The sequence below is a fragment of the Myiozetetes cayanensis genome, unplaced genomic scaffold, assembly GCF_022539395.1.
Source record: "Myiozetetes cayanensis isolate MyiCay16 unplaced genomic scaffold, myiCay2020 scf12, whole genome shotgun sequence".
NCBI classification, from domain to species: Eukaryota; Metazoa; Chordata; class Aves; order Passeriformes; family Tyrannidae; genus Myiozetetes; species Myiozetetes cayanensis.
Genome location: NW_026086826.1, coordinates 23821654 through 23845915, shown reverse-complemented (window position 1 = coordinate 23845915; position 24262 = coordinate 23821654). Strand labels below are relative to the sequence as shown.

At 56.6% G+C, this 24262-nt stretch overlaps 2 protein-coding genes across 3 annotated transcripts; both read left to right on the top strand.

Moving 5' to 3' along the window:
- The first annotated feature begins 1518 nt into the window (after positions 1 to 1518).
- On the top strand, positions 1519 to 14865 carry DDR2 (discoidin domain receptor tyrosine kinase 2). Its single transcript, XM_050307209.1, has 17 exons — positions 1519 to 1750; positions 5348 to 5448; positions 7271 to 7373; positions 7495 to 7726; positions 7808 to 7955; positions 8108 to 8213; positions 8580 to 8763; positions 8835 to 9078; positions 9205 to 9267; positions 9382 to 9512; positions 10005 to 10215; positions 10719 to 10942; positions 11058 to 11194; positions 11580 to 11771; positions 11914 to 12142; positions 12680 to 12829; positions 13394 to 14865. Exons 1-17 carry the CDS (start codon positions 1632 to 1634, stop codon positions 13529 to 13531), a joined length of 2712 nt encoding a protein of 903 aa, XP_050163166.1. The 5' UTR covers positions 1519 to 1631; the 3' UTR covers positions 13532 to 14865.
- Positions 14866 to 16211: 1346 nt separating this feature from the next.
- Positions 16212 to 22552, top strand: HSD17B7 (hydroxysteroid 17-beta dehydrogenase 7). 2 transcript variants are annotated; one of them, XM_050307256.1, is made up of 10 exons: positions 16212 to 16254; positions 16339 to 16542; positions 16654 to 16746; positions 17639 to 17753; positions 18268 to 18462; positions 19354 to 19458; positions 20490 to 20546; positions 21059 to 21157; positions 21564 to 21679; positions 21787 to 22552. In XM_050307256.1, exons 1-9 carry the CDS (start codon positions 16220 to 16222, stop codon positions 21657 to 21659), a joined length of 999 nt encoding a protein of 332 aa, XP_050163213.1. In that variant the 5' UTR covers positions 16212 to 16219; the 3' UTR covers positions 21660 to 21679; positions 21787 to 22552. The 2 variants fall into 2 exon arrangements, with proteins under 2 accessions (XP_050163213.1, XP_050163212.1); XM_050307255.1 differs by having other exon boundaries at positions 21564 to 22552.
- Positions 22553 to 24262: the final 1710 nt, after the last annotated feature.

The window sequence follows — 24262 nt, the reverse complement described above, 5'->3', positions numbered from 1 at the left end:
TTTGGGAAAAAGGATGGGAGCTTGGCCCGCTCCTCTCCTGATCCCGAGTCCCATCACAGCCCCTGGTGTGGTTGGTCGCTCCTCCCACTGCCCCCTGGCTGCCTGGAGAGGGATTTTCCCTTGCAGGGCTGCGAATGGGTCCCAAACCTCTGCCCCAGGGGAAGGCACCAAGTGGTGTGAGTGCTAAGGTGGCTGTCGGGCATCCTAGGCTCAGCCAAGCACTCGGTTTCCCAGGCAGTGTGCCTGGGAAGCCCGGGCCACGCGGGGGGTCCCGGCTGGCGCTGTGCCTGCTCGTGGCTCACCACTGGCTGTCTGGGCTGTGTGTGGCCGAGGCTTTGGCTTTCGGCTCTGCAGACCACCACCTTTGCGTTAGGTCCTGGGGCAGAGCAGCGCAGCCCTGGCTGCTGCCAAGTTATTTGGGTACTGATTCCAGGTACCGGGAGGGGAGCAGAGTTGGCTGGCATTTGTGCGGGTGTGCACCTAGGGCAGCCTGTGCTTCTCCCTGCCAGCTGATCTGGGGCAGCATGGGGGGCACACTACAGAGCCCTGCAGCAGGCACTGCTCTGCCCCCTTCCCTGCTTGCTCTCCCTGCCAGCCTGGAGGAAGCTGTGCCCTTACCTGTCACCCTGGGCACCCCTGGCTCAGCTGGTGCTGCAGCCCCTCTCTGGTAGCAGTGGTGAGGGTCACCAGCATCTGTGTGGGCAGTGATGGCTCACCCTAACCGTGACTCAGTTGGTCTGGAGAGCAGACAGGCTGGGAGTATGGTGAGGAGGTTGTGTTTAGGAGCAAGCCTGCAGCCCTGGAGCTGTGGGGTGTCCTGCAAGACAGGAGAGCTTTTTAGGGAGCTACTGGCCTGCTACCAGGGGTGCTGCTTCCCTCCCACGGTGTGGCAGTGGCATAAAATACACCCAAAATACTAGTCTAAAAAAAAAAAAAAGTTGCTTTGTTGCTTTTATTTTTTTTTTTAATTGCGGTTTTTGCTATTGCACAAAAATTAATGTGAGCCCTTTATTATTATTTTCTCCTTGCTGCGTTGCATAGTCAGTGGCCGCAGTGCCAAGCTAGTGCCTGGAAATGATGTAAAACCAGCAGCTCAGCGTGGAGCTCGGGGAGCTGGAGCGCTGATTCCATGCCGTGTGCCAGGCAGGTCGGCTCTCCGGCCGGTGTCCTGGCCATGCGTGCCCGCGCAGGAGTCTCATACGCTTCCCACCAGGGGCCCGGAGAGGGGTAGTCCATGTGGGACCTTCTGGGACAGTGATGGGTTCTCATGGAGTGTCTCCGCTGGCCGCATTTTGGGGGTGTCCCCCACCTGTCCGCAGGGAGCAGGAGGAGGTCCTGGACACACGTGCTGTCCCGCAGCCGCGGGGGCGAGTGCCCGAAAGCAAAACGCTGCCTATTGCTTTAAGTTCCCCTGCCGGCGGATCTTTTTATTTTTTTTTTCTCTTGCGCTATGAATGGGTTTTGCTGTAAATTATAGCTCTGCGCACATTCCCTCGGGCCGAGGAAAATAACCTCCGCCGAAAAGCCAGCCCGGATTGCTGACTGGCTCCCCCTCTCCGCTCCCTAATTGAAACCAAATGTGCAAGATGTAGGATTGTGGGATTTCTGGCCGGCTCCCAGGAATCCGCAGAATGCAAAAACGCTCCCAGAGGCATCTTGCATCAGCCCGGGGAAGTTCGCTCCTCGCCTGGCTCCCCCGGCCCAGGCGAGGGCGAGGAGCCCACCCGCCTGCCGCCGCCTCCCCGCTCCGGTGAGTTGCTCCTGAGTACGTGGAGAGCCGTGTGCCCCTCGTAGGCTTGGGATTTTGGTGGGATGTGGGGCGAGCTGTTGCTCTGCGGCGGAACCTGGGCAGAGGGGCTGGTGTGTGGGTCTACCTGGTAAGGGGCCTGGGGCAGAAGCAGGGCAGCGTTTCCACTTCGGGACGTAACTTTTGGCCACTTCTCACCAGTTGTCCCCCCACTGCCAGTGTTTCCCCCCGCGCTTCGTGCCGGGCCAGCATTTCCTGGTGTCCCTCCTCAGCTCCCGCCTATGTGTCTGTTGGCAGAGCCGGCGGCAGCGCTGGCCAGAGAGGCCCTGCTGTCCCCCCGCCAGGCACCAGGTCACGCCGGGGAGGGGGCACAGGGCCACTGCTCTGGTACTTTTGAGCATCGTGCCCCGTCCTGGTGCTGGGAACTCTCACTTGTGGCTTCCCAAGCCTGCGCCGTGGAGGAGCGATGCCGTGGAGCCCTGCACCGTGGCGGGGCAATGCTGTGCGCCGTGGCACAGAGCGCGGAGGAGGGATGGAAGTTTTCGGCTGCAGGGGAGTGCGTGCTGCAGCAGCATCCACAGGACCGCGTCCACAGGCCCCCTGTCCGTGGGCTGTGCTCCTGGCAGGTCTCTCCAGGGCAGCTGGCAGCCACGGCGATGTGCCGGCTGCTCCTCGCACCCTGAACGGCTGCGATGCCCCAGGATGAGCCAGGCAGCCCGTGGCTGGGGAGGCGCTCGCTGCTGAAGAAAATGGGGCTGCATCCAGCCCGGAGAAGGTCTAAAATGTTATTTTTGGAAGAGAGGAGGACTACGGGTCCCGTCATGCTGCGCTGTGCTCCTGGCAAGGCTGCGCCGGTGGCACAGCATGCTGGGGGCTGTAGTGCCAGCTGGGGATCCTGAACCCCCTTACCCAAACACCGCATGTCTTGGGCCAGAGTCACAGACTGCTGCTCGAGGACATTCCCTACAGCGTGGCCCTGGCGTGTCCTGCCATCCCAGCAGGAGTGGGGAGTTGCAATGGGAGCCCTGGCAGTCCTGGGAGACCCATGTCCAGGACCTGCTGCCATCCAGCCCCCTCTTCGTGGCTGATGCTCCTCCAGTGCTGGCATGGGCAGCAGTGCCCGCCTGGGAAGCGAGATGGGGATCTCACCAGCTGGCACGGGTGGAGGGCAAGAGAAACCACAGGTCAGGTGGGGTTTATCTCCTAACAAATGTGGATTTACTTTTCCCCCTGGTAATTCTCCCTGATTATTTCAGTAGAATAAGAAAGGAGGGAAATAAAAAGGGAAGAAAAAAAAAAAAGCAGCAGCCAAGGGAAACTCGAAGCCCAGGCGATGCCAGGGAGGAGCTCCAAAAACTCTCTGCACTAAAAATTTCCAGTGATTGAAAATTTTCAGCAAGCATTTTCAGTCAAAACGTTGCAAAGCCACCCCTTTTGCAGGGCTGGTGGAACAGAAATGATTTCCAGCTGGGTTGCCAGTGCTGCTGGGCCCATTTGACCACGTGTCCCCGAGCCCCCAGCCTCGGTACCTGAGTCACTGTCTCCCCAGTGTCCCCCAGCCCCACTCCCCTGAGGAGCGATGAGCACTCCCCACTGGTTACGTGGGGATGATTTCCCTGTATTAGACTAAATGTAAATGCATTCCCTGCAGGAGATTTGCAGCATCTGGTATCCTGATGCTTAAAGAGTTTACTCAGCCTGAAAGAATAGTGGGGGAAAAAAAATAGCCCTGGATATTTTTTTGGAATGCAGAAGGAAATTGAGATTTTAATTTTGGGGGAACTGGCCATCACGAAACGCAGGAGCTTCCTGTGTACCTCTCGGCAATGCAGCTGAAATTCCCAGTTGCAGCTGAGTTAGTTGCAACTAGCTAAATATTACCAGCTGGGAATAGAAAAAAAAAAAAAAGCAACCACATATTGTTCTTGTAAAAAAAACCAAATATAAAAATAAAAATAAAAAATAAAAAAGGGGGAAGAATCACTCTAACTGCAGGTGTTATTTGTGCCTACTGCAGAGCTCGTGGTGTTTAGCAGAGTTGCCCAGGAATCCAGCAGTGTGCTGTGGGTGCAGAGAGCCTCTAGCAGGATGCAGGTGGCAGCTCCTGGGGTTTTACATTCTCCTTGGGTGCTGGCATGGTCACAGCAAGCCCCTGTCTTGCTCCTGCCCTGCCAAACCATGGCTTTGGCAATGACCAGGGAATCATATCCAGCACCTCCCAGCCAGTCCTTGTGGAATAGAGGCATCTGATGCGTGGCAGATGGTTTGGGTTGCATTTGGGTTTTTCTTGATGGTGGGGGCAAGGTTATGGGACCCTGCGTGGGGCAGATGCAAGAACACAACCAAGTACCCACCTGTGGGATCGCTGGTGTTGAGCTGGCCTTGAGGCTGTGCCAGCCCAGCCCAGACATCCCTAGTGCAGTTGGCTAGGGTGGGATTTGCCCCAGCAGCCAGGTCCCATTTGGCCAGGAGCTATGGTCCCTTTAACCCCCAGCTTAGTAAGTTGCTCCCTCAAAGTTTAATGTGCATGTAAACTAGATTAAAATAGCCTTTTTTAATAAAAAGAAGACCAATCTGCATCTGGTGCTTGTGTGAGGTGCCCCCTTGGCAAATCAGAAGAGGGTCAGAAGCCCAGGAAGCCTAGGGCAGGGCTGGTGACATATAGGGGTGTCCCTGGTGCATCCCCCCGTGTGGTGCCAAGCCCTGTGGTGGTTTCCCAGAGGTGTGTGGGTGCAGTGGGAGTTTTTCAGGCTCTGGGGATTTCTGGCAGCTGAGGGCTGGCCAGAACCAGGTTGATGACTGTGGTGGAAGCACTGACACAAAGGCAGGCATGTCCTGGGGGGATCCCACTGTGCTGTGGGCTGTACCCTCCGAGGAGGAGCCCTGCCAGCACCAGCACTTTTTCTCCCCTTGCTGCAGCCTGAGCCTCATTGCCAGGACCCCAGGTCTCCTCCAGCTCCATCCTGTGCTCCCCTCGAGGCAGTGGGTATAAGGTGGCTCCCGTGCCCTCTGTCACACCTTTCTCTGGTCATGCATGTCCCTGGGATCCACTCTGCCACAGGGAGCTGTCACAATAAATATGCTGTAAATCTCAGGCGAGTATCTGCTCTCCTCTCTCCAGAGCCAGCAGGCAGGGAAACCGCCTGTTGAAACATGCTATTATTGTCTTATATGATGGGGTTGTGCAAATTCTTGCTTTCAAAGCTGTCCAAGGGTGGGTGGCCCAGCTGGAGCCCTTCTGCCCGGCAGTGGAGCCCGATGGTGCTGGCCCCAAGCAGTGCCCAGGGAGGTTCGTGTGGGTCAGAGTAGAGCCCTGGGAGGTTTGTGTGGGTCCTGTGGCCATTACACGTGGCCAGCTCCAGGGATGTGGTGTACCATGGCTCCCAGGGATGGTGGTGGAGGGGATGGGACACCACGACCCCTTTGACCACCATCTCATATCTGAGGTCTGGGGCTCTGCTCCTCCTCTGGGCCGAGGTGGGACACAGAGGCACGTGCAGGGGAAGTGCTCCCATTCTCAGCTGGCTGTCCCAGGCAGGGCTGACCTTTCCACGTGGCTCAGCAGCCCCAGTGTGACGAGCCCTGTCCCTGTTTCTACAGGACTGCCGACATGCCGGCCACCCCCAGACCAGCCCTGCTGCTGCTGCTGCCGCTGCTGCTGCTGCACAGCCCGCAGGCTGCGAGAGCCCAGGTCAACCCTGGTAAGTGAGACAGGCACCAGGTGGCTGCAGGTGCCACGAGGGGCATTTCCCTGGTCCGTGCTCCTGCCAGGATGTCCAAGTTTGGGCTCATCTCCATCGCCTCTGGGAGCAGCACGTGATGGCCCCCCAAGCCTGCACCTGCCTGGGCACACTGTTGTCCTGCATATGGCTTGGCCACTGGCAGTGACCCGGAGAGCTCCCTCTGTGTGCCATGGACACTGTCCTACCCCCATCAGTTAGTGGGACACTGGGGGTACAGGTAAACCACTGCAGCTGGAGCCCTGGGATCTGGGTAGGGCTCTTCCCATTGGGGACTCATTGAGCCCTCCCAGTTTTGAGGCTGCCAGGTGCCGGGGCATTGTTTTCTGCTGCTGTGTTGTGCTTTCTTTGGTGGTTTTGCAGCAAACCAAGGCTGGCTTTAGTGAAGTGGCTTGACTGGGTGCCTGGCTTCTACTTAGAAACCACAACACTGTCAGCGGGAGAAGTGTGTTTAGGTGGCTGTTTCTGCAGGGCTCAGCCCCATCCTGTGTTGCAGGGATGAACACAGCCCAGGCTCCTTCAATGTGTCAGGGTTTCCCAGGGTCATCCCTGTAACGAGTCCCTTCAAAGTCTTCTTCCATCCGTGGGAAGAGTTTGCTGGGTCTTCCCCAGAGGCTTCATAGTTCTTACTTAGGGAGGCAGTCCTGTTTCTCCTGCAGACATCAAGGCCCGGCAGCACTGGTTTTGCCTGGCCAGGATCATTGTTACCTAGGGCAAAGGAGCTGAGCTGGCTCCATGTTCGACAAGAATTAAATGGGAATTCGGTGGGAGCTGCACTCTGCAGAGCATCACAAGCGAGAGAGCTGGAGACAAGAAGAGATGCTTCCACTGTGGCAGTGCTCATGATGAAGATGCACTCATGCCTCTGTCTGATGCAGTAGATGGTCCCAGGGATGGTGGCACGCTGGAATGCGCGTTCTTTGCTGGTGCAGCACGAGGCAAACCGGAGGCCATGGGGGTGGGAGGCAGCCTGGGCACAGCATCCTGCTGGTCCCTGCCTCCCCGGTGCGGGTGTTTGCTCGGGGTGGCGTGTGGAGGGAGCGCGGTGGGCTGGAGCCAGCGGCCAGACGGTAAACACGGCCAAACAAGCCGGCCTTTCAGCAGTGCTCTTGGCAGCCAGGCGTGAAAAAATAACTCCTGGGAAGCAGCGTGGATGTGGTGCTGGGGGGAGCCAGCTGCCACTTGGGGACACAGCCTGCCTGCCACTCCGGGTACTTTTCCACTCGCAGCCAGGGTGGGAGCAGGGCTGGTGATGGGAACTGAGGGGTCGGCAGGGAAGGCGAGTGCCCGCCTTTGTCACTTGTTCCCCAAGGCAGGTGGGGGGAGCAGCGGGGCAGCACGGCACAGTTGCTGCAGCTGAGTTTCTTGGATGAGTGGCCTCTAGAGTGAGTTTTCTGGGTTCCCCCAGAACAAGGAGCACGTGGATAGTGGTGCCAGCTCACAGGCTCTCTACCACAGCCGAGATGCCTGCCAGCAGGACTGACAGGATCTCAAGGGACAGGGCCTGGTGTGCCTATTGGAGCACTGTCTCCCCCTGCTGCTGCTTCACTTCGAGCTGGGCTGGCATTCACTTCTGGCCAGCAGCTCCCTTTGCTCAGGCAGGTGTTACCTTGTCAGGACCACCCCATCCTGCTTTGTCCTCTCTGTAAGCCAGAGGGATGGAGAGTGCTTTGCTGGGGCTGCAGTGCCTGTGGTGTGGTGGATGTGCCCCAGCCCATGCCATTCTCAACATGTATCTGGGCTGAGGAAGTGCCTGCTCAGCGCCCTGCTGGTCTCGTTACAGCGGTGTGTCGGTACCCCTTGGGAATGTCGGGAGGGCACATCCCTGACGAGGACATCTCAGCCTCCAGCCAGTGGTCTGAGTCCACAGCTGCCAAGTACGGCCGGTGAGTGTGGGGACCCTCCTGCAACAGCCATGGCAGGGTCTGGGCTGCCACGGAGGGGAGAAGGGGGACGTGGGGCTGGCTTTGGCTGCCTGCAAACAGCTCCTCCACTCTGGGTTCACAGGCTGGACTCGGAGGATGGCGATGGAGCCTGGTGTCCTGAGACCGCAGTGGAGCCAAATGACCTGAAGGAGTTTCTGCAGATTGACCTGCACGCCCTGCACTTCATCACACTGGTGGGCACCCAGGGGCGCCACGCTGAGGGCCATGGCAATGAGTTTGCCCCCATGTATAAGATCAACTACAGCCGAGATGGCACCCGCTGGATCTCTTGGAGGAACCGGCATGGGAAGCAGGTGAGGAGAAGGGTGAGTGCTGCACTGGGTGGCGGGTGAGGAGGATCCTCCTGCCCATGCCCACCATGCTTCTCTCTCCAGGTGCTGGATGGAAACACCAACCCCTATGACATCGTCCTCAAAGACTTGGAGCCTCCCCTCATCGCCCGCTTTGTCCGATTCATCCCCGTCACCGACCACTCCATGAGCGTCTGCCTGCGGGTGGAGCTGTACGGCTGCGTCTGGCTGGGTGGGTGGTGCCGTCCTGTGCTTCTTCCTCTGTCCCCAGAGCCCAGCGAGGGCACTGGCCATCCCACTGGGGGCTGTCTGTCCCGCTGGGGGCTGGCAGGGCTTTGGTATTGGCAGGGTGTCGTGCACCTACTCACCCTCCCCTCCCTGCAGATGGGCTGGTGTCCTACAACGCACCAGCTGGGCAGCAGTTCGTCCTTCCCGGGGGCACTGTCATCTACCTGAACGACTCGGTGTATGATGGGGCGTTTGGGTACAGGTGAGGACTGGGTACCACACTGGGCAGGAGGGCTTGGGGCTGCTTCGTCCCTGCATTGTCAGGCTGATGTGCTGATCCTCAGCAAAGCAAATGCTTAGGGTCTCCCTGAAGTGGGGGAGACACGGCCAGCTTAGGGAGGATGAACATCACGAGGGGGACAGTATAATGGGGCAAGCACACCTTGGATTAACACAAGCTGCACCACGCCTTCAGCACCCCACAACCTTTTCCAGAGAGAACATCAATAACAAAACTCCCTCCTGAGTGTTCCAGGGGCTGTGAGGAGCTGCTGGGGGAGTGCTGGGTGGTGGCAGGTTTGTAGGGTTGGCAAGAGTCACATTCCCTTCCCCCCCTCGCATGTGCCAGCATGACAGAGGGCCTGGGCCAGCTGACAGACGGCGTGTCGGGGCTGGACGACTTCACGCAGACCCACGAGTACCATGTCTGGCCGGGCTATGACTACGTGGGCTGGCGCAATGAGAGCACCACTGGCGGCTACGTGGAGATCACCTTCGAGTTCGACCGCATCAGGAACTTCACCGCCATGAAGGTCTGCACGCCCCCTGCCCTGTCACCCGCCCCCGGCCCTCTCTGTAGCCGCACTGACAGGCTGACCCGCAGGTCCACTGCAACAACATGTTCGCCAAAGGGGTGAAGATCTTCAAGGAGGTGCAGTGCTACTTCCGCGCCGATGCCAGCGAGTGGGAGCCCAGCACTGTCTCCTCAGTGCTGGTCGTGGACGACGTGAACCCCAGCGCCCGCTTCGTCACCGTGCCCCTGCTCCACCGCATGGCCAGTGCCATCAAGTGCCAGTACTACTTTGCTGACACCTGGATGATGTTCAGTGAGATCACCTTCCAGTCAGGTACCCATTGCCGTGGGTCCCGTGGGGACCAGACCCTAGTTGGGGTGGGGGGGTGTTCAAGGAGAGAGTGGGGCTGTGGGGTACCCCAATACCCTACCCCGATGCTCTCCTCTGCTCCCTTGACAGATGCAGCCATGTACAACAACTCGGTGCCCCCTGCTGATGTACCCGTGGTCCCCACCACTTATGGTAAGGCATTGAAAGCATTGTTGCCCTGTGATGGGTGGGGGATGCTCTGGGGGACAGGGAGGGTCTCCCCACACGCCAGTGTGACCAGCTCATGCCATGCCCTTCTCCTGCCAGACCCCACGCTCAAGGTGGACGACAGCAACACGCGCATCCTGATCGGGTGCCTGGTGGCGATCATCTTCATCCTGGTGGCCATCATTGTCATCATCCTGTGGCGGCAGTTCTGGCAGAAGATGCTGGAGAAGGTGGGCAAGCATGAGGTGGCTGCTGAGGTGCTCCAGGGCAGTGGACTCATCCTGGGCAGGTTCTTCTGGAAGCTCAGTACAGAGAAAGCAGACTCCATGCAAGGGCTGATGCTCCCCTCTCCTCCTCAGGAAGGTTGCAATTTGCACCTATCTTTCAAGCAAAGGGGTTTAGTTGAGCAGGGTGGTCACTTTGCGGCCTGCCTGCCTGTCCATCCCTCTCTCCTGAAGCTGATCTGGGGAAGAGGAGCCTGGGGGGGGATCTCATCACAGCTGCCACCTAATCAAGGGCAGTCACAGAAGTGATGGAGCAAAACTCTCCTCCATATAGGCAGAAAAGAGAAACATGAGGATAAACCCAGGTGGATGCTGAATCCCTGGGACAGGGCACCAGAGAAGAGGTTTGGGCACAGCACTGATACCATGGAACACAAGAGACCCCATCCTGCCCATGCTGTGGAGAACCCCATCTGTCCTCCCTTCCCCCCCTCACAGGCATCACGGAGGATGCTGGATGACGAAATGACCGTCAGCCTCTCCCTGCCCAGCGAATCCAGCATGTTCAACCACAACCGCTCCTCCTCCTCCAGCGAGCAGGAGTCCAGCTCCACCTACGACCGCATATTCCCCCTGGGACCTGACTACCAGGAGCCCTCCCGCCTGATCCGCAAGCTGCCCGAGTTCACCTCCGGGGAGGAGGACACAGGTGAGAACCAGGACACCCTGCATGCTCAGAGCCATCTGCCACGCACAGAGGCTGCTGCAGCCCCTCTCCCCAGCCCCAGCTTTTGGCCAATCTTCACACATTTTGGCACTGGCGGGAGAGGTCGAACAAGCTCCTGTGCTTTCCCATGTGGAGGTCACACAAAGCCTGTGACCGAGAACCATCACTGATGTCCACTGCCAGACTGAGCTGTGTCCCACTGCCATCCTTGGGATGCTCTGGCATCTTTCTCAGTGATCCGAAGGTCAGGCACTGATCCCTTCTCATCCGGTTGCTCAGGGCTGGATCAGTGTGTTTGTTGGTGACTGGGAAGGAGTCGAGCAACCTGCGGTCCTTGCAGGAACCCAGCCGTGCCAGGACAGTGCGGGGGCTCTGGGGAGGACAGGGATGGAGAAGCCAGTGGCTGGAGTGGGAGCAGCCCCCAGGCAGCAGAGGGTGCATGGCAGGACACCCATGGCAGGGCTGGCCCCGCTGTGTCCCCCCAGGCTGCAGTGGCCCTGTGAAGCCGTCCCAGGCCAGCGTCCCCGAGGGTGTCCCGCACTATGCTGAGGCCGACATCGTGAACCTGCAGGGCGTGACCGGTGGCAACACCTACTCAGTGCCGGCCCTCACCATGGACCTGCTCTCTGGCAAGGATGTGGCCGTCGAGGAGTTCCCCAGGAAGCTCCTGACCTTCAAGGAAAAGCTGGGGGAAGGCCAGTTTGGGGAGGTGAGCAGGAACTGGACCTGCTCTGAGCAGGGCTCAGGCAAAGCTCTTCCCAGCTCTCAGGGGCCGAAGGAGACTGTCAGTCAGCAGAGGTAATGGCTGCCTCTTGGTCCCCCAGGTTCATCTCTGTGAAGTGGAGGGGATGGAGAAGTTCACAGGGAAGGACTTTGCCCTGGAGGGCTTGGATGGCAGCTCCGACCGCCCCGTGCTGGTGGCTGTGAAGATGCTGCGAGCGGATGCCAATAAGAATGCCAGGTATAGAGCTGGGGGGTGCACACACCCCCACATTGTCCCCCATGTAGAGCTGCACCAGGAGAGCTGGGAAAGCATCCCTACCTCCAGCAGCCAGGCACTCACTGGAGCTGCAAGGACCCCATGTCTGAGCTCTCTGGGGATTCTGGGCTGTCAAGTGTGAGGATTCTGGATCCTAACCAGCTCCCCGGTGCCTATTTACCTGCCAAGGCTCCCCCTGCAGCCATGTGTGGATCAGCCCTGAGCTCCCGCTCATGGCCCCCAGTCCCAGGGGAGTCCCAGTCCCATGAGGTTTGGGTGGGTAGGTGGCACGCTGGGCCAGTCTGTGCACACCTCTGTGCCCCTCTGGGTCTGTCTATCCGATCCGTGTGGTTTCTGTTCCGGAAAGGAATGATTTTCTGAAGGAAATCAAGATCATGTCGCGGCTGAAGGACCCCAACATCATCCGGTTGCTGGCGGTGTGCATCACGGATGACCCGCTGTGCATGATCACTGAGTACATGGAGAATGGAGACCTCAACCAGTTCCTGTCCCGCCAGCAGACAGGAGACCCCCCCGCCGGCCACGCGCCCACCGTCAGGTAGTGCTGCCAGGACAGGCAGGGTTGGGCAGGGCTGCTTGCTCCCCGCACCCTGCCCGGCTGGGGACACCCTGCTCAGGGCTGTGTACCCCCTGGCTGCCACCCTTCCCAGCACCTCAGCCCTCCCTTGTCCTCCCGGCAGTGACCTGCGTTTCATGGCCACCCAAATAGCCTCCGGCATGAGGTACCTCTCCTCCCTCAACTTCGTGCACCGGGACCTGGCCACGCGCAACTGCCTGGTGGGGAAGCAGTACACCATCAAGATTGCCGACTTTGGCATGAGCAGGAATCTCTACAGCGGGGACTACTACCGCATCCAGGGGCGGGCGGTGCTCCCCATCCGCTGGATGTCCTGGGAGAGCATCCTGCTGGTACACAGGGGCTGGGTTCCTCTGGCAGACACTGAAACGGCTCTGGGGATTCTCATGGTCTTGTTTCCTTGGGCTGGGGGGTGCAGAAGGGATGGGGAGGCCTCTGCTCTCTGCTGTCCAGATTTGGGGTGAAGCACGTGTGAAAAGCAGGAGTGATAGCAGCTTTTCACGGTGGGCTGGGGGCTCTGTGGTGATTTTTGATGTCCCAGGGTAGGGCATCCTTTAAGCAGGATGCCTGACATTTTCTCCTGGCCATGGTCAGACCTGGAAGATGGAGAAGGGTTGCTTTTTGCCTTTGCAGGGAGCTGGGTCCTTGGCAATCCCCAGCCCTCAGAGCAGTCACTGCCAGCCAGACCTGGAGCTCACCAGGCTCTGGCCCCAGACAGAGAGCAGGTCTGTGGGACCAAGCACCCGTCTGGGCCCACATCTGGAAACTGAAACATCCAGAAAGAGGTTTTGAACTCTGAGCACCCAGGGCTTATGGAGCAGGATGGGGTAGTGCCCATACCTGACCCCGACTCTGTTCCCCCCGGCCAGGGCAAGTTCACAACGGCCAGTGATGTGTGGGCTTTTGGTGTGACGCTGTGGGAGACCTTCACGCTCTGCCGGGAGCAGCCCTATTCCCAGATGTCTGATGAGCAGGTCATCGAAAACACCGGCGAGTTTTTCCGGGACCAGGGCCGGCAGGTAGGGATGGGACGGGACGGGACGGGACGGGACGGGACGGGACGGGACGGGACGGACGGACGGGATGGGATGGGATGGGATGGGATGGGATGGGATGGGATGGGATGGAATGGGATGGGATGAGATGGAATGGGGTGGGATGAGACGGGACGGGACGGAACGGAACAGGCAGTACTGTGCCTGGAACATCAGAGACCTGGGAAGAGACTTCAAGGTGACTGTATAGGGAGCTTGGCTGTGAGGCAGTTATGGGATGGGAACTCTGGAAAGAAGCCCTGGTGAAGGGCCCAGCATGGTAAACTCTGACCTTTACACAGTCCAAACCACCACTTGCTTGCTGACTCAGCTTCAGCATTCAGCCAGGCTGGGGGACAGAAGCAGGTGTCCCCAGGCCTTTCACTGTGCCATCTGGAGGTCCCCTTGCCCCTGGGCACACAGCGGCACAGCCCCCCACCCTGGGGCATGGAGAGATGGGGCTCCCCGAGAAATGGGGCTCTCCAGGAGCATGTTCATTTCTGTGGCACTAACTCTCTCCCTTTGCCATCTCTGCCATTTCTTTTGCAGACCTACCTTCCCCAGCCTGCACTGTGCCCTGACAGAGTCTATAAGCTAATGCTCAGCTGCTGGAGACGGGACACCAAAGATCGTCCCTCCTTCCAGGACATCCATCGTCTTCTCCAAGAGTCAGCCAGTGAAGAATGACCCTTGGCTCCCCCCTAAGCCAGGTCCCCATCCCTCCCCATCCCCAGAGGAGCCCCATATACGAACTGAAGCCACTTCACTTGGACTCAGCAATAAACCCCGGGCAGCTGGTCTTGTTCTCATTGTACAGTGAAGCCTCAGAGGAGAGCCCCAAGGACAGCAAAGAGAGCCACGATGTGGGACAACTCAGACCTCCCGCTCGCTCGCAGACCTGGGCCCGGGAGCAGCGCGGGCTGGGATGAGGGTTATTTATTGACGCAGCATGTTCTTGGTGACAGGGACCAGGACACAGCGGCTTCTCTTTCCCAGCTGGAGGGGAAGAAGTGCAGCTGGGCTTTCTCTGTGAGGAAGCTCTCAGCCCACACGCAGGGCAGGCACCTGGGGAAGGGATATGTGAGGATATGTGCGTGCTGGAGCAGGGACTGACCAGCAGCCACTACCTGTTTGAGGAGGAGCTGAGAGCTGCCACCAGCTCTCAGCGGGCTGTGCAATTATGGGGTGAAAAGAAACACTCTCCAGACATTTGGGGCTTTGGACATGCCTCATGGGGAGGCAGGAAGCACTGTCGCTCCTGGCCAGACCCCAGCTGCACAGGGAGAAGCCTGACAGAGCTCCCAGCACCTCACCCTGCTGCTGGAGCACGCAGCATGCTCAGCCGTGGCTTCTCTGTGTCAGCCAGGAAGGAGCAGACCTTGCTGAGCGGCCATCTCCTCACGGACCACAGCCACTCCAGAGCAGCTCAACTGCCCATGAAATGCATTTGGGGTACCCTATGGGGTGATGCATGGCAACTGGCAGAAGGATGTCAGCACCTTTCACTTCCATGGGGAAATCTCCAGTCCTCCTCTCCCAGGGTTAACCCACATCTTCGACCTGTCAGGAGAGGAAGGCACATAGCAGAGCTTCATTGGCTGCTGCCTGCTGCCCATGCCTGCTACAGCCTGTACACCACGGAGCAGGGCGCTCCAGCTCTCCCTGGCTCTCAGCTTGGGAAGTACCTGGCTGGACTCTGCCACCCTGAGCCTCCCTCAGCAGTGTGGCACCGATCCATCCTCCCGGATGCGGCAGCATCATGAGCAAACTGGGCAGGTGCCAAAGCCACGTGCCTCCAGGAGCCCTGGCAGGTTACCTGCTATGCCCCAAAACCGGACTCTCCTGCGGCTGGACAGGAGGAACTTTGTTGTACTTAGAGGGTACATGGACCCCTCCATACTTTTGTATGCGTTAGTTCAGCACCATCGGTCACGCGTGGCACAGTTCCCAGTATTCCATTGCTAAGGCATGTATATATTCAGTAGATGCACCTGTATGTAGGGGCAGACCCGCTGAAGAGACATTTGGTATGTGAATCTGGTTGTATGGTTTGCTTTGCGGCACCTCGGGGGGCGGCTCAGCTCACCTCCTCCATGGGCACCCCCAGGGCTGGGGGGCTCTGGGCTGCACTCTGCGCCCCGGGATGGGGCGGGAAGAGCCTGGGGAGTGCACACAGGTAACAGCCAAAGGGATGGAGGAAGGATGCTCAAGAGACTGGGCGGCTGAGCCACACCAGTTGTCCGTCTCCTTGGGTGGCAGGGAGGGTGCTCTGAGACTCAGCATCCGTGTCAGGACACTCCACCAGCAGGGATCAAGGCAGGACAGGGGTTCTGGGAGAGGGGAGGGCAGGGATGGTGTGCTGTGCTCTGAAGAGGGCTGGCTGGTCTCCCCATGTGTGCTACTGCTGGCTGCGGCAGAGAAGGTCTCATCTCTGCTGAGTGTGTTGAAGACGAGGACAGGCTTTGTTCATGCCATGGTGTTGGTATCCCTCTGCCTCTCCCCTCGGATGCCATCTCCTGCTTAGGGTGCTGTGTGGTCCATCCCAGCCCTGCCTCAGCAAGCTGGGAGTGCTGGGCCAGGCAGGGGCACATCTGCAGGTCACACCGCCCCGAACTCGGTGCCTGGGCACCCTGCACGGCCTTGGGTCAGAGAGCACGGTGGGGTGTCTGGGGAGTAGGTGTAGGGAGCTGGTGTGTCTATCCTTTCCAGCTGGGACATCGCCAGGAGCAGCACTGCACTTGAGGTCTCCTGGAGGGACCTGTGTGCCCAGACCTCGCTCCCTGCCACAGCAGCACCGGGAAAAACAGGGACCTGGGGGCGTTTCTGCTGGGCTGCAGAACGTCCCTCGGTGGCAAAGGACGGGGTGGCAGAGCAGGGCAGCTGCGGAGCACGAAGGGGGCTCCCCTTGGCCGGGAAGGCAAGGCAAGGCAAGGCAAGGGCAAGGCAAGGCAGAGCAAGGCAAGGCAAGGCAGAGGCAGAGCAAGGCAGAGCAAGGCAAGGCAGAGCAAGGCAAGGCAAGGCAGAGCAAGGCAAGGCAAGGCAGAGCAAGGCAAGGCAAGGCAAGGCAAGGGCGGCGGGGGGACCGAGGCAGTTTCGGAGGAGTGGGCGTGGCCCGAGCAGCATGGGCGTGACCAACACGCCCATGGGCGTGGCCAAGGGGCGTGTCCCCGTGTTGCCCCGCCCCCCGCGCTCGGCTCACAATCACGCCACAGGCGGTGCGGGCCCCGCCCCCTCAGCGAGCGCCGATTGGCGGGCGGGGCCGGGGGGGCTGGCCACGCCCCCTCTCCCCGCTGTGATTGGCGGCGGGGGCGGGCGGGGCGGGGCCTGTGCGCGGGCAGCGGTTATAGCGCGGGGGGCGGCGGGCGCGGGGCAGACATGGAGCGGGTCGTGCTGGTCACCGGGGCGAGCGGGTGAGCGCCGGGCCCGGCCCGTTTGTTCTTGCTTTGCTTCTCTTTGCCTTGCCTTGCCTGTGTCTAACCCCGTCCCGTCCGCAGCGGCGTGGGGCTGGCGCTGTGCCAGCGGCTGCTGGAGGAGGATGGCCGCATCCACCTGTGCATCGCGTGCCGCAGCGTGCAGAAGAGCGAGGCCACGCGGGACCTCATCCTGGCCACCCACCCCGCCGCCCAGGTCTCCACCGTGGAGGTGGACCTGGGCAACCTGGCTTCCGTCCTGCGTGCCGCCCAGGAGCTCCGCTGCAGGTACGAGGGTCTCCGTCCTCCGCCCCGCCGGGCTCCTCCTGCCTGTAGCCCACCCCCACAGACCCCTCTGTACCCGCTCTGGCCCCGACCCCTGTGCTCTTCTCCATGCAGGTTTCAGCGCCTGGACTTTGTCTACCTCAACGCTGGGATCATGCCCAACCCGCAAGTGAACTTCAAGGCCCTCTGGCACGGTCTCTTCACTGGGTAGGAGATGTCGGCGGGGGAGTTCCAGCAGGAGCCTGTGGGAAGCCTGGGGTGCTGGCACAGCCAAGCTGTGCCCTTGAGTCTGGGACTGTCTCCCTTCCCTGATGTGACACAGAACACGTCCCTGTGGGATGCACAGCCTTGCTTGGGGTGGGCTTGGCGGCTGAGTGGAGTGCTGGGGTAGTCCAAGGCACCCAGTGCCGCTTCTGATCCCAGGCGTGAGGCCCACCGGGTGCAGGGGGGAGGGCAAGAGGTCACCCGAAGCCTGCAGTCCCTGGCATTGTGTGAGAAATGCTGCTGTGTTGCTGGGGAGGTGAAGTTTGCTCATACTGGGTCTTCTTACTGTTGTTTTGATCCCACTGCAGGTTTTTGTAGTTGTTCACAGCTGTGGGTCACAGTATTTTCTGGAGCTAATGGTGGGTGCTGGTATAAGCATCGTTATTCTGTCAGCAACACAGGGAAGCTGAGCTGGGGAGCACAGTGACTTGTGTTGAGTCTGATACAGCTGTTGGGGTGTTGAGCTTAGAGGCCAAACTGGTTTCCTTGCGTGCATTAGACATGGCCCCAGGGCTTATTTCCATGCTGGATCTTGATTTGATTAATTGAGTGTGAAGTGGAAGAGCAAGACTTTTTTTTTTTTAATGGTACTTTACTGTGATGAAGTGAAGGAAGGGACAAGTCTTTTCTGGTCTAGTCAGTACTGAGACAGTAGGAGCTGGGACTTCTCAGTCTCATTTTTTCATGGATTGATAGAGCTCTTGAAGGTGAAACTAGAGAGTCTGTGTGGAGCCTTTGAGCTGGGAGGTACTTCTGAGGGACTGAAGTGGGGGCTCAGTCTGAAGTACGTGGCTCCTGACAGCGTTCCTTGCTAATTCCTGTCCTTGGTTTCCAGGAAGGTGCTTCACATGCTGACCACTGCCGAAGGCATAATGACCCAGACGGACAGGCTGAATGGGGATGGACTTCAGGAGGTGTTTACTACCAACCTCTTCGGACACTTTATCCTGGTGAGGCTGCTCATGAGGGTCGAGCCCTCGCTCTGCTGTTTGATGTTGTGGGTAGGGATGGATCCAGGCAGTCCTGGTGAATCTCACAAGTTCGAATGCTGATGCAGGAGGCAGCCTGACAGATAGAGAATGACAGGGCAAAGGCCTTGAGGTTTGTTTAAATAGCAGTAAATGGTGACTGTTGTTGCAAGGGTTAATATAATTTTGAGGTTACTGTAGTGAGCCAGCAGGTAGAGGTAAATCATGTGTAGTTCTCTCTCCAGGGTAAATACTAAGGCTTGTCTGTATTAAATTCTAAGGTGCTCAGCTGAGTTGTGAAAGAGAATGACAGCTGCTTTTAAATGTTCCTGGTGCACCTTGGCCTGAAGTTACACCTGAGAAGTGTCTCCTTCTGGCTAGTCTGGGAAGGGCTGGCTGAGAAAGCTGAGATAAGCTCACAGGTTTAAAGTACTGTAAAGCCATACCCTAGCACCGGAAAACTGCTGTGTTAAATAAGTTAACAATCCTTTTCCAGGTTCGTCAGCTTCAGTCTCTACTCTGTGGTAACGAGAAGCCCTCACGACTCATCTGGACCTCCTCCAGCAATGCCAGGGAGTCTGCCTTCAGCCTCTCTGACTATCAGCATGCCAAGGGGCAGGAATCATACAGTTCCTCTAAATATGCTACTGACCTGACAAGCGTGGTTCTGAACAGGAAATTTAATAACCAGGTGCTGATGGGGTTTGTCTTTCTGAAAAAAAACTAATGAGCTCCTTCTGTTTGTAATTATCATTACGTTGTTGTTACCTACTTGCATTCATTCATTCACAGCAGCCTGGTACATTCCTTAATGCACTTGTAAGAACAAGACATGGCTGAGGTTGAACTGGTGGCGTAGGTGGCGGAGAATCTGCCAAAGAGATTTGTTCTGCGGTTCTAAAAACGGAAGATTTTAGGAGTGGTCCCTACCTTGCAAACTCCATCTCTTTAGACCAAAGAATTGGTCTTAAAGAGCAAAGAGCCTCTACTTTTTCTTGGGTGTCCCTGCCTATCAGAACGCTGCTCTGGCAGTGTTGCCTGCAAGCACAGGAGGTGCAGGCTCTGCCAGTGGCTCCAGGCTGCTGTTCAGGTTTGTCACACTGAGATGTACAAACAACCTGCCTTCCCAGGCACGGGGCATTGATGGAGTTTTGTTGGCAAGCCACAGCCCTAGTCCAGCAGTAGCAGTTGCACTCTTCTCAAACACTTCAGGAGAAAATGGTTTAGGCCTAGAAGGCTGAACTCTTGAAGGTGAGGTAGCCTTTGGGCTGAGTAGGCTGTAATTTGTGGGACGTCTGCTGTGGCTGCTGAGCTGCAGGGAGACTGCACTGTAAGGCTGTGATGTGTCAGGGGGCTGCATCTTCCTATCCCATGGGCTTGTAATGAGCACAGATTTAAGACCAACACCTCCAATTTGAAACTCTTAAAAATCATCTAGTCACTGGTAACTTATGAGAGGAGAGCATCTATTATCTGGTCTCTGTTCTCATCCTCACTTTCTTGCTGAGGAGTACAGGGAGGGAAGGACACCTGTCATGTAACTGTTGTGTAATTGCACACTGACTTGGTTTCTTCTCTGCAGGGTCTGTATTCCAGTGTTGTTTGTCCCGGTCTCGTTATGACTAACATGACCTACAGGATTTTGCCAGTTTTTCTGTGGAAGCTGTTAATGCCCATCATGTGGTTGGTGAGTGGATCTCCTGGGTGGTTTTGGGCTGAGGGTAGTCCTGCTGTGGTACACTTCACTGCAAGTGATGTACAGCATGATTCTGGCTCCTTGCTGCCTGTGCTCTTCCTCTTGCTGAGCTGGGCAGGCTGACTGCTCTGCAAACCTTCCCTTTTGCCTCTTGGGGCCCCAGTTTCCAAGCTGAGTATGGAGGTTTGGTGCTGGACAGCATAGAGCCAGGGTTCAGCCCTTCAGCCCTAGCAATGCTCATCAAGTCTCCCCTTGGAAGGTTTGCCAGGCTGCTTGGCCTTGTGAAATACCATTATTTTGGTGGCAGCAGAGCTCAGGACAAAACTTGGTCCCTGTGCTTTGGAAATGCTGTTTGTTTCTAGAACAGGCTGCTTTTCAGTGTTGTTCTTTCCATCCCTCTAGAAGGCAGTGTTTCTTGCTTTTTTTCCTCTCTGGAAAGCTAATCCTCCTGCTTTCTATTGCCTCTTTCCCTGCTTCCCCAAAACTTTCTTTGCCTTTCTTCCTCTGGGCTTCATCTTTTCAGATCCATTGCAGTTCTGTCTCTGAAGGCTGCCTGCTCTGAGCTTTGATGCTCTTATTGCAACACTGGCCTTTCAGCTTAAGCTGCCCCAGTTGTAGCAGCTGATCCTGGCAGATCACGTTTCTCCTGGCAGCAGAGAGGCAGTGCCTTCTCAGTTGTCCTCAACACTGGCAGTAGTGCAGATCCCCTTTGCCTCCTGCCATTTGTGCTCTTGAGACCACTGAAGAAGAGGCACCTGCAAGGCACGTGTGGCCCCTTGCCTCCTGCCTTGGGGTGAGCTCTGTGTGAGAGCATGGAGCGCATTGCTGACCTGCTGGGTGGCTCCAGAAAGTAGTTTGTGGTGATAAAGGGATGCTTTGGTCATTGTGTGGTGTTACCTGTAGTCAACTTTGAGAAGATTTCTGCCACTGGAGATTACCTGGAGTATCTGGGCTGTGCAGGAGTTGTCAAACAAACCTTGGATCACAATACAGATTCTGTCATGTGCTTCTTTTCCCCTCAGATCCGATTTTTTGCCAAAACTTATACTCTGACACCGTATAATGGAGCAGAAGCTCATGTAAGTAGTTCACAACTTGTTTTTTGGGCAGTTCTTCCAGGGTGTGCTGGCTTGAGCAAAGAGCCTCTCAGGAGGGCTGGTGGTTGGGTGCTGCATTTGACCCCCAGTAAAGTACAGCACTGAGTGCTGGGGGACCGGCTGTCACTGGGGCTGATCTGCCAAGTGATGCTTCATGACCTTTATCCAGTACCCATAAAAGAAATGATTTTGGGAAAACACTATTCCTTCCATCTCCTGTTGGGGACAATGACATGCATGCACAGGGGACGGAGGTGGGTGTCGTGGGGCACAGCGTGTCTCGAGCACAGCAGGAGCAAGTTTAGCCATGCTGAACTGCTTTGGCACAAATGTGGGTTCCTGTTGGCTCACGTTGGTCACTGGTGAAGGGAGCCAGCTCAGAACTTCTTCCCTAGATACCGTGTCTTTCCCTGCTTGGTGGGAGCACCTCTGCTGGCTTCTCCTGTGCCTGCAGGCTTGGCTGGACTCATACACCTTTGTGCTGTTCTTCCCAGGTGTGGCTGTTCAAACAGAAGCCGGAGTACCTGGATTTACTTGCCAAATACCACAGCTGTACTACTGCATTGGGGAGATGCTACGTGGAGCCCAGGAAGGTAAATGGAAAGGGAGCCTGCTTGGCTAGGGGTCTGTCACGTGCCTTGTGTGGAAGGGTTGGTGCCAAGGAGGTCCCGTGGCTGGAGGGGAAGCAAGATGCATGTTGAATGCTGAGCAGCAGGGAGGGATGGGGGGGGTTAACTATGAGGTTTCCCAGAGTAATTCCTGTCTTAGGCTGGAGTCTGGAAAACAGTGGAAATGTTAGTTAGAATAGGTTATGGGTGTAATGATGCTGCCCCAGAATAAGTTGTGGCTTGTGCCCTGGTGACAGATGCCTTTAGTTGCCTCTGTGTGAATGCAGAAGCTCTGGAGGTACGCCCTGCCCATCCCCAGAGCTGCCCTTGGCCCCTGTGCTGGCTGCCACCAGGGTGATGGTCTCACAGTGCTGTTCTTGCTGTCTTCCAGATGGATGTGGATGAAGACACTGCTGAGAAATTGTACCAAAAGCTGTTGGAGCTGGAGAAGCAGATCCTAGAGAAATACAGTGAACTTCTAGACTAAGTAAAGCCAGTCTCAGTGGGGTAAGAGTCTTGTATCAGTGACATGGGCTTTCTTCATTCCGGTGCTACTCGTGTTGCCTGCTGTTGTGCAGACACACAGCTTCAGACACAATCTTCCTTCTCGACAGAATGTGAACAGTTCCTGAAAATGGAAATGTGAAAACTGAAGAGAAATACTTAAACTTTCTGGTATGGGATTTTTATTTTCGGCATAAAACCGGAGACCTAGAGTAGGCGGAGTCTGTCTTGACACAGTCGCAGAGCAGTGTCTTGCAAAACCATGACTGAACTGTGCACAGTTCAGGAACAGCCTCAAAACCCTGTGGTTTAAACCTGGCTCAGAGCAGTAAAGACAGCAGTCTGGGGTGCTGCCCTGCCTCTTGGCTCTGATTGTGTTTGTAGGTGGCTCAAACTTGTTACCTGTGGCTGATCCTGATGTACTTGAAGGCTCACCTTCAGAAGAGCTGCTCTTACACTGGTTCACCAAAGCTGGGGCTGGCTGTACAGACCTGCTCAACAAGATTGCACCTTTACTGGCAGTCAGGCTCTGCACAGCATCTGAAACCAAGCTGCTGAAGAGCTGGCTGGAGAAGCACACCCCTGTCTCAGCTGCGAGGACAGATGCCTTGCTCTCCCCTGGGTGTGAGGGCATTGAGGGTTTTAACCACGACTGGCTAGAAAGGCTGAAGCTGACGATGTTAACCTGGGCTCAGGGCTAGTCTGCTCTGTTTATAGCAAGAGGGAGAGGTTACCATGTTGTTTTATCTATTTAAGTGTCTTTTTATATAAATCTATTGTACCAACCATTCTTCCTGTTGTCTATCTGGGGACCTCCACCAAATACCTGGCACCAAGTACCTTCAAGTGCCCTGATGAATAAATGACTGGAACTGACTTGTCCTTGCTTGCAGTGGTGTTTTTACTCTGATATCCATCTGGTTTTGACTTGGAGGGCTGGAAGGGAAGCTGGTTTGTTGCCTTGCACTATAAACCTGTGTGTACCTGGGAAGTGTGGGGTCTCTCCTGCCACACGAGGGCTGTTAACCACCTTTTAGGCTTAGTTCTTGTGCTGTTTTTAGTTACTGAAAGACACCAGTGACTTCTGAAGACTTCAGCGTGGTTTCTGTGTGTTGAGCACTCATGGGCTGTCTGAGACTATTTCCCAGCCTTAGGCACTTGGGAGATGCCTCTGGTGCTTGCTCACCCTCATGTGTCACATAATTACTTATTTAATGCTCCCTGTCACAGGAGCCCAGGCATTTCCTTGGGGCTGGCAGGGGTTAGGTGAGGCTCCCTGAACTCTGAGAGCTGCGTGCCCGGGCTGGTGCATCCTGTGGGAGACTGGGGTCACTCAGGGGTCTGTGTAGGAAACCTGCACAGAGCTGGCAGCCAGGAGAATCCAGGCTCTGCAGAGGCTCTTTATTGAGTTGGCTTGCAGGGATACAGATTTAAAGAATCCTGCTTTTATTTATTTTTTTTTTTTAATTTTTAACGTTTTTCCACCCTCCACTGGTTTTGAGCATCTCTGTGAAGCAGAAGTTTACTGCTAGCAGAGTGGTATCAGCAGTAGAGAGATTGGTTTTAGATGAGTATCTTGAACTTTACAGTGCTTCTGCTCTGGGCTGTAGTAGGTACCAGTCACTGCCTCCACCTTTAGGATTCCCCACCTCCCGCAGATGCAGAGGCACTAGGTCATTCCTTATCCCTGCCTCATTCTCTCTCTGGGCTGAGATTAATGAAATAGCAAGCGTTTCTCAGTCTGACACAACTCCTCAGGAGCTGTGTGCCACTTTCTGGGGTGTGGGAGGGTCAGGGTTCTTATGCCAAGATGATCACCAGCTCTGTGCTGGCATTGCAGGTGTGACAGCCCCGGGATTTGAACGCAGTGAGGTCTGGAGGTCCTAGAAGAGGTGGCTTTGAATAAGCTAGCATAGCTAACAAAAATGTTTCCTGACGTGTGAATTTAGTGGGTTTGTCATGTGTTTTTGGGTTATTTTTTTCCCTAAAGCCTAGAAAAAAGGGGCAAACTTGTAATATGGGCAGAGGTTGGTGACTGTAGGTAGGAGCTTTTATTTATGTCAAGTGTGTGCCTGTAGGATGAAGTTGGGCATTTATCAAGAAAAATAGTGTCTGATGGGATGGGACAAGTGCTTTCTGCCCCTGGAGCATGCAGTGGCTGATGAGGGAAGGGGCTCTGTGATATATCACCATCAGTCTTTATCCATGACAGGTGCCAAATAAAGTTATGAATGTGTTTCTGTCTTCATTTTAAAGGCTCTCTGTAGCTCTCCCTTGAGGATTTGTGGTTCAGGGTTAGAGAAAATGTGTGGTTTTGTCTTACTGTGTCTGAGCTCAGCATGCCACGTGGTTTAGTTTCACCTCAGTTGCTGTGATGGCACCCTGTAAGCTGTGATGTGTGTTACATCCTGGGAGATGCAAGTATGGGACTCAGGAGTTGTGAGTGGTGTGAATGCAAAGTGGCCTCTGGAGACCTCTAGCTCAGCTTCCTGTTCAGGGTCACGTGAAGAGGGAACAAAAGGTGCTAAAGCACGTACTGAGCCCTGGAGAGATGGAACGACAGGGAAAGATGGGCCAAAGCTTATG

What these genes read in the sequence shown, in the direction of transcription:
- DDR2 (XM_050307209.1), top strand. Translation starts at nt 1,632, where the DNA reads ATGCAAAAACGCTCCCAGAGGCATCTTGCATCAGCCCGGGGAAGTTCG. An exon ending in GCCGCCGCCTCCCCGCTCCG is followed by an intron (nt 1,751 to 5,347) that starts GTGAGTTGCTCC and finishes CTGTTTCTACAG; the next exon opens with GACTGCCGACATGCCGGCCA. An exon ending in GGCAGAAGATGCTGGAGAAG is followed by an intron (nt 9,513 to 10,004) that starts GTGGGCAAGCAT and finishes CCCCCCTCACAG; the next exon opens with GCATCACGGAGGATGCTGGA.
- HSD17B7 (XM_050307256.1), top strand. Translation starts at nt 16,220, where the DNA reads ATGGAGCGGGTCGTGCTGGTCACCGGGGCGAGCGG. An exon ending in GCCCAGGAGCTCCGCTGCAG is followed by an intron (nt 16,543 to 16,653) that starts GTACGAGGGTCT and finishes TTCTCCATGCAG; the next exon opens with GTTTCAGCGCCTGGACTTTG. An exon ending in GCTACGTGGAGCCCAGGAAG is followed by an intron (nt 21,158 to 21,563) that starts GTAAATGGAAAG and finishes GCTGTCTTCCAG; the next exon opens with ATGGATGTGGATGAAGACAC.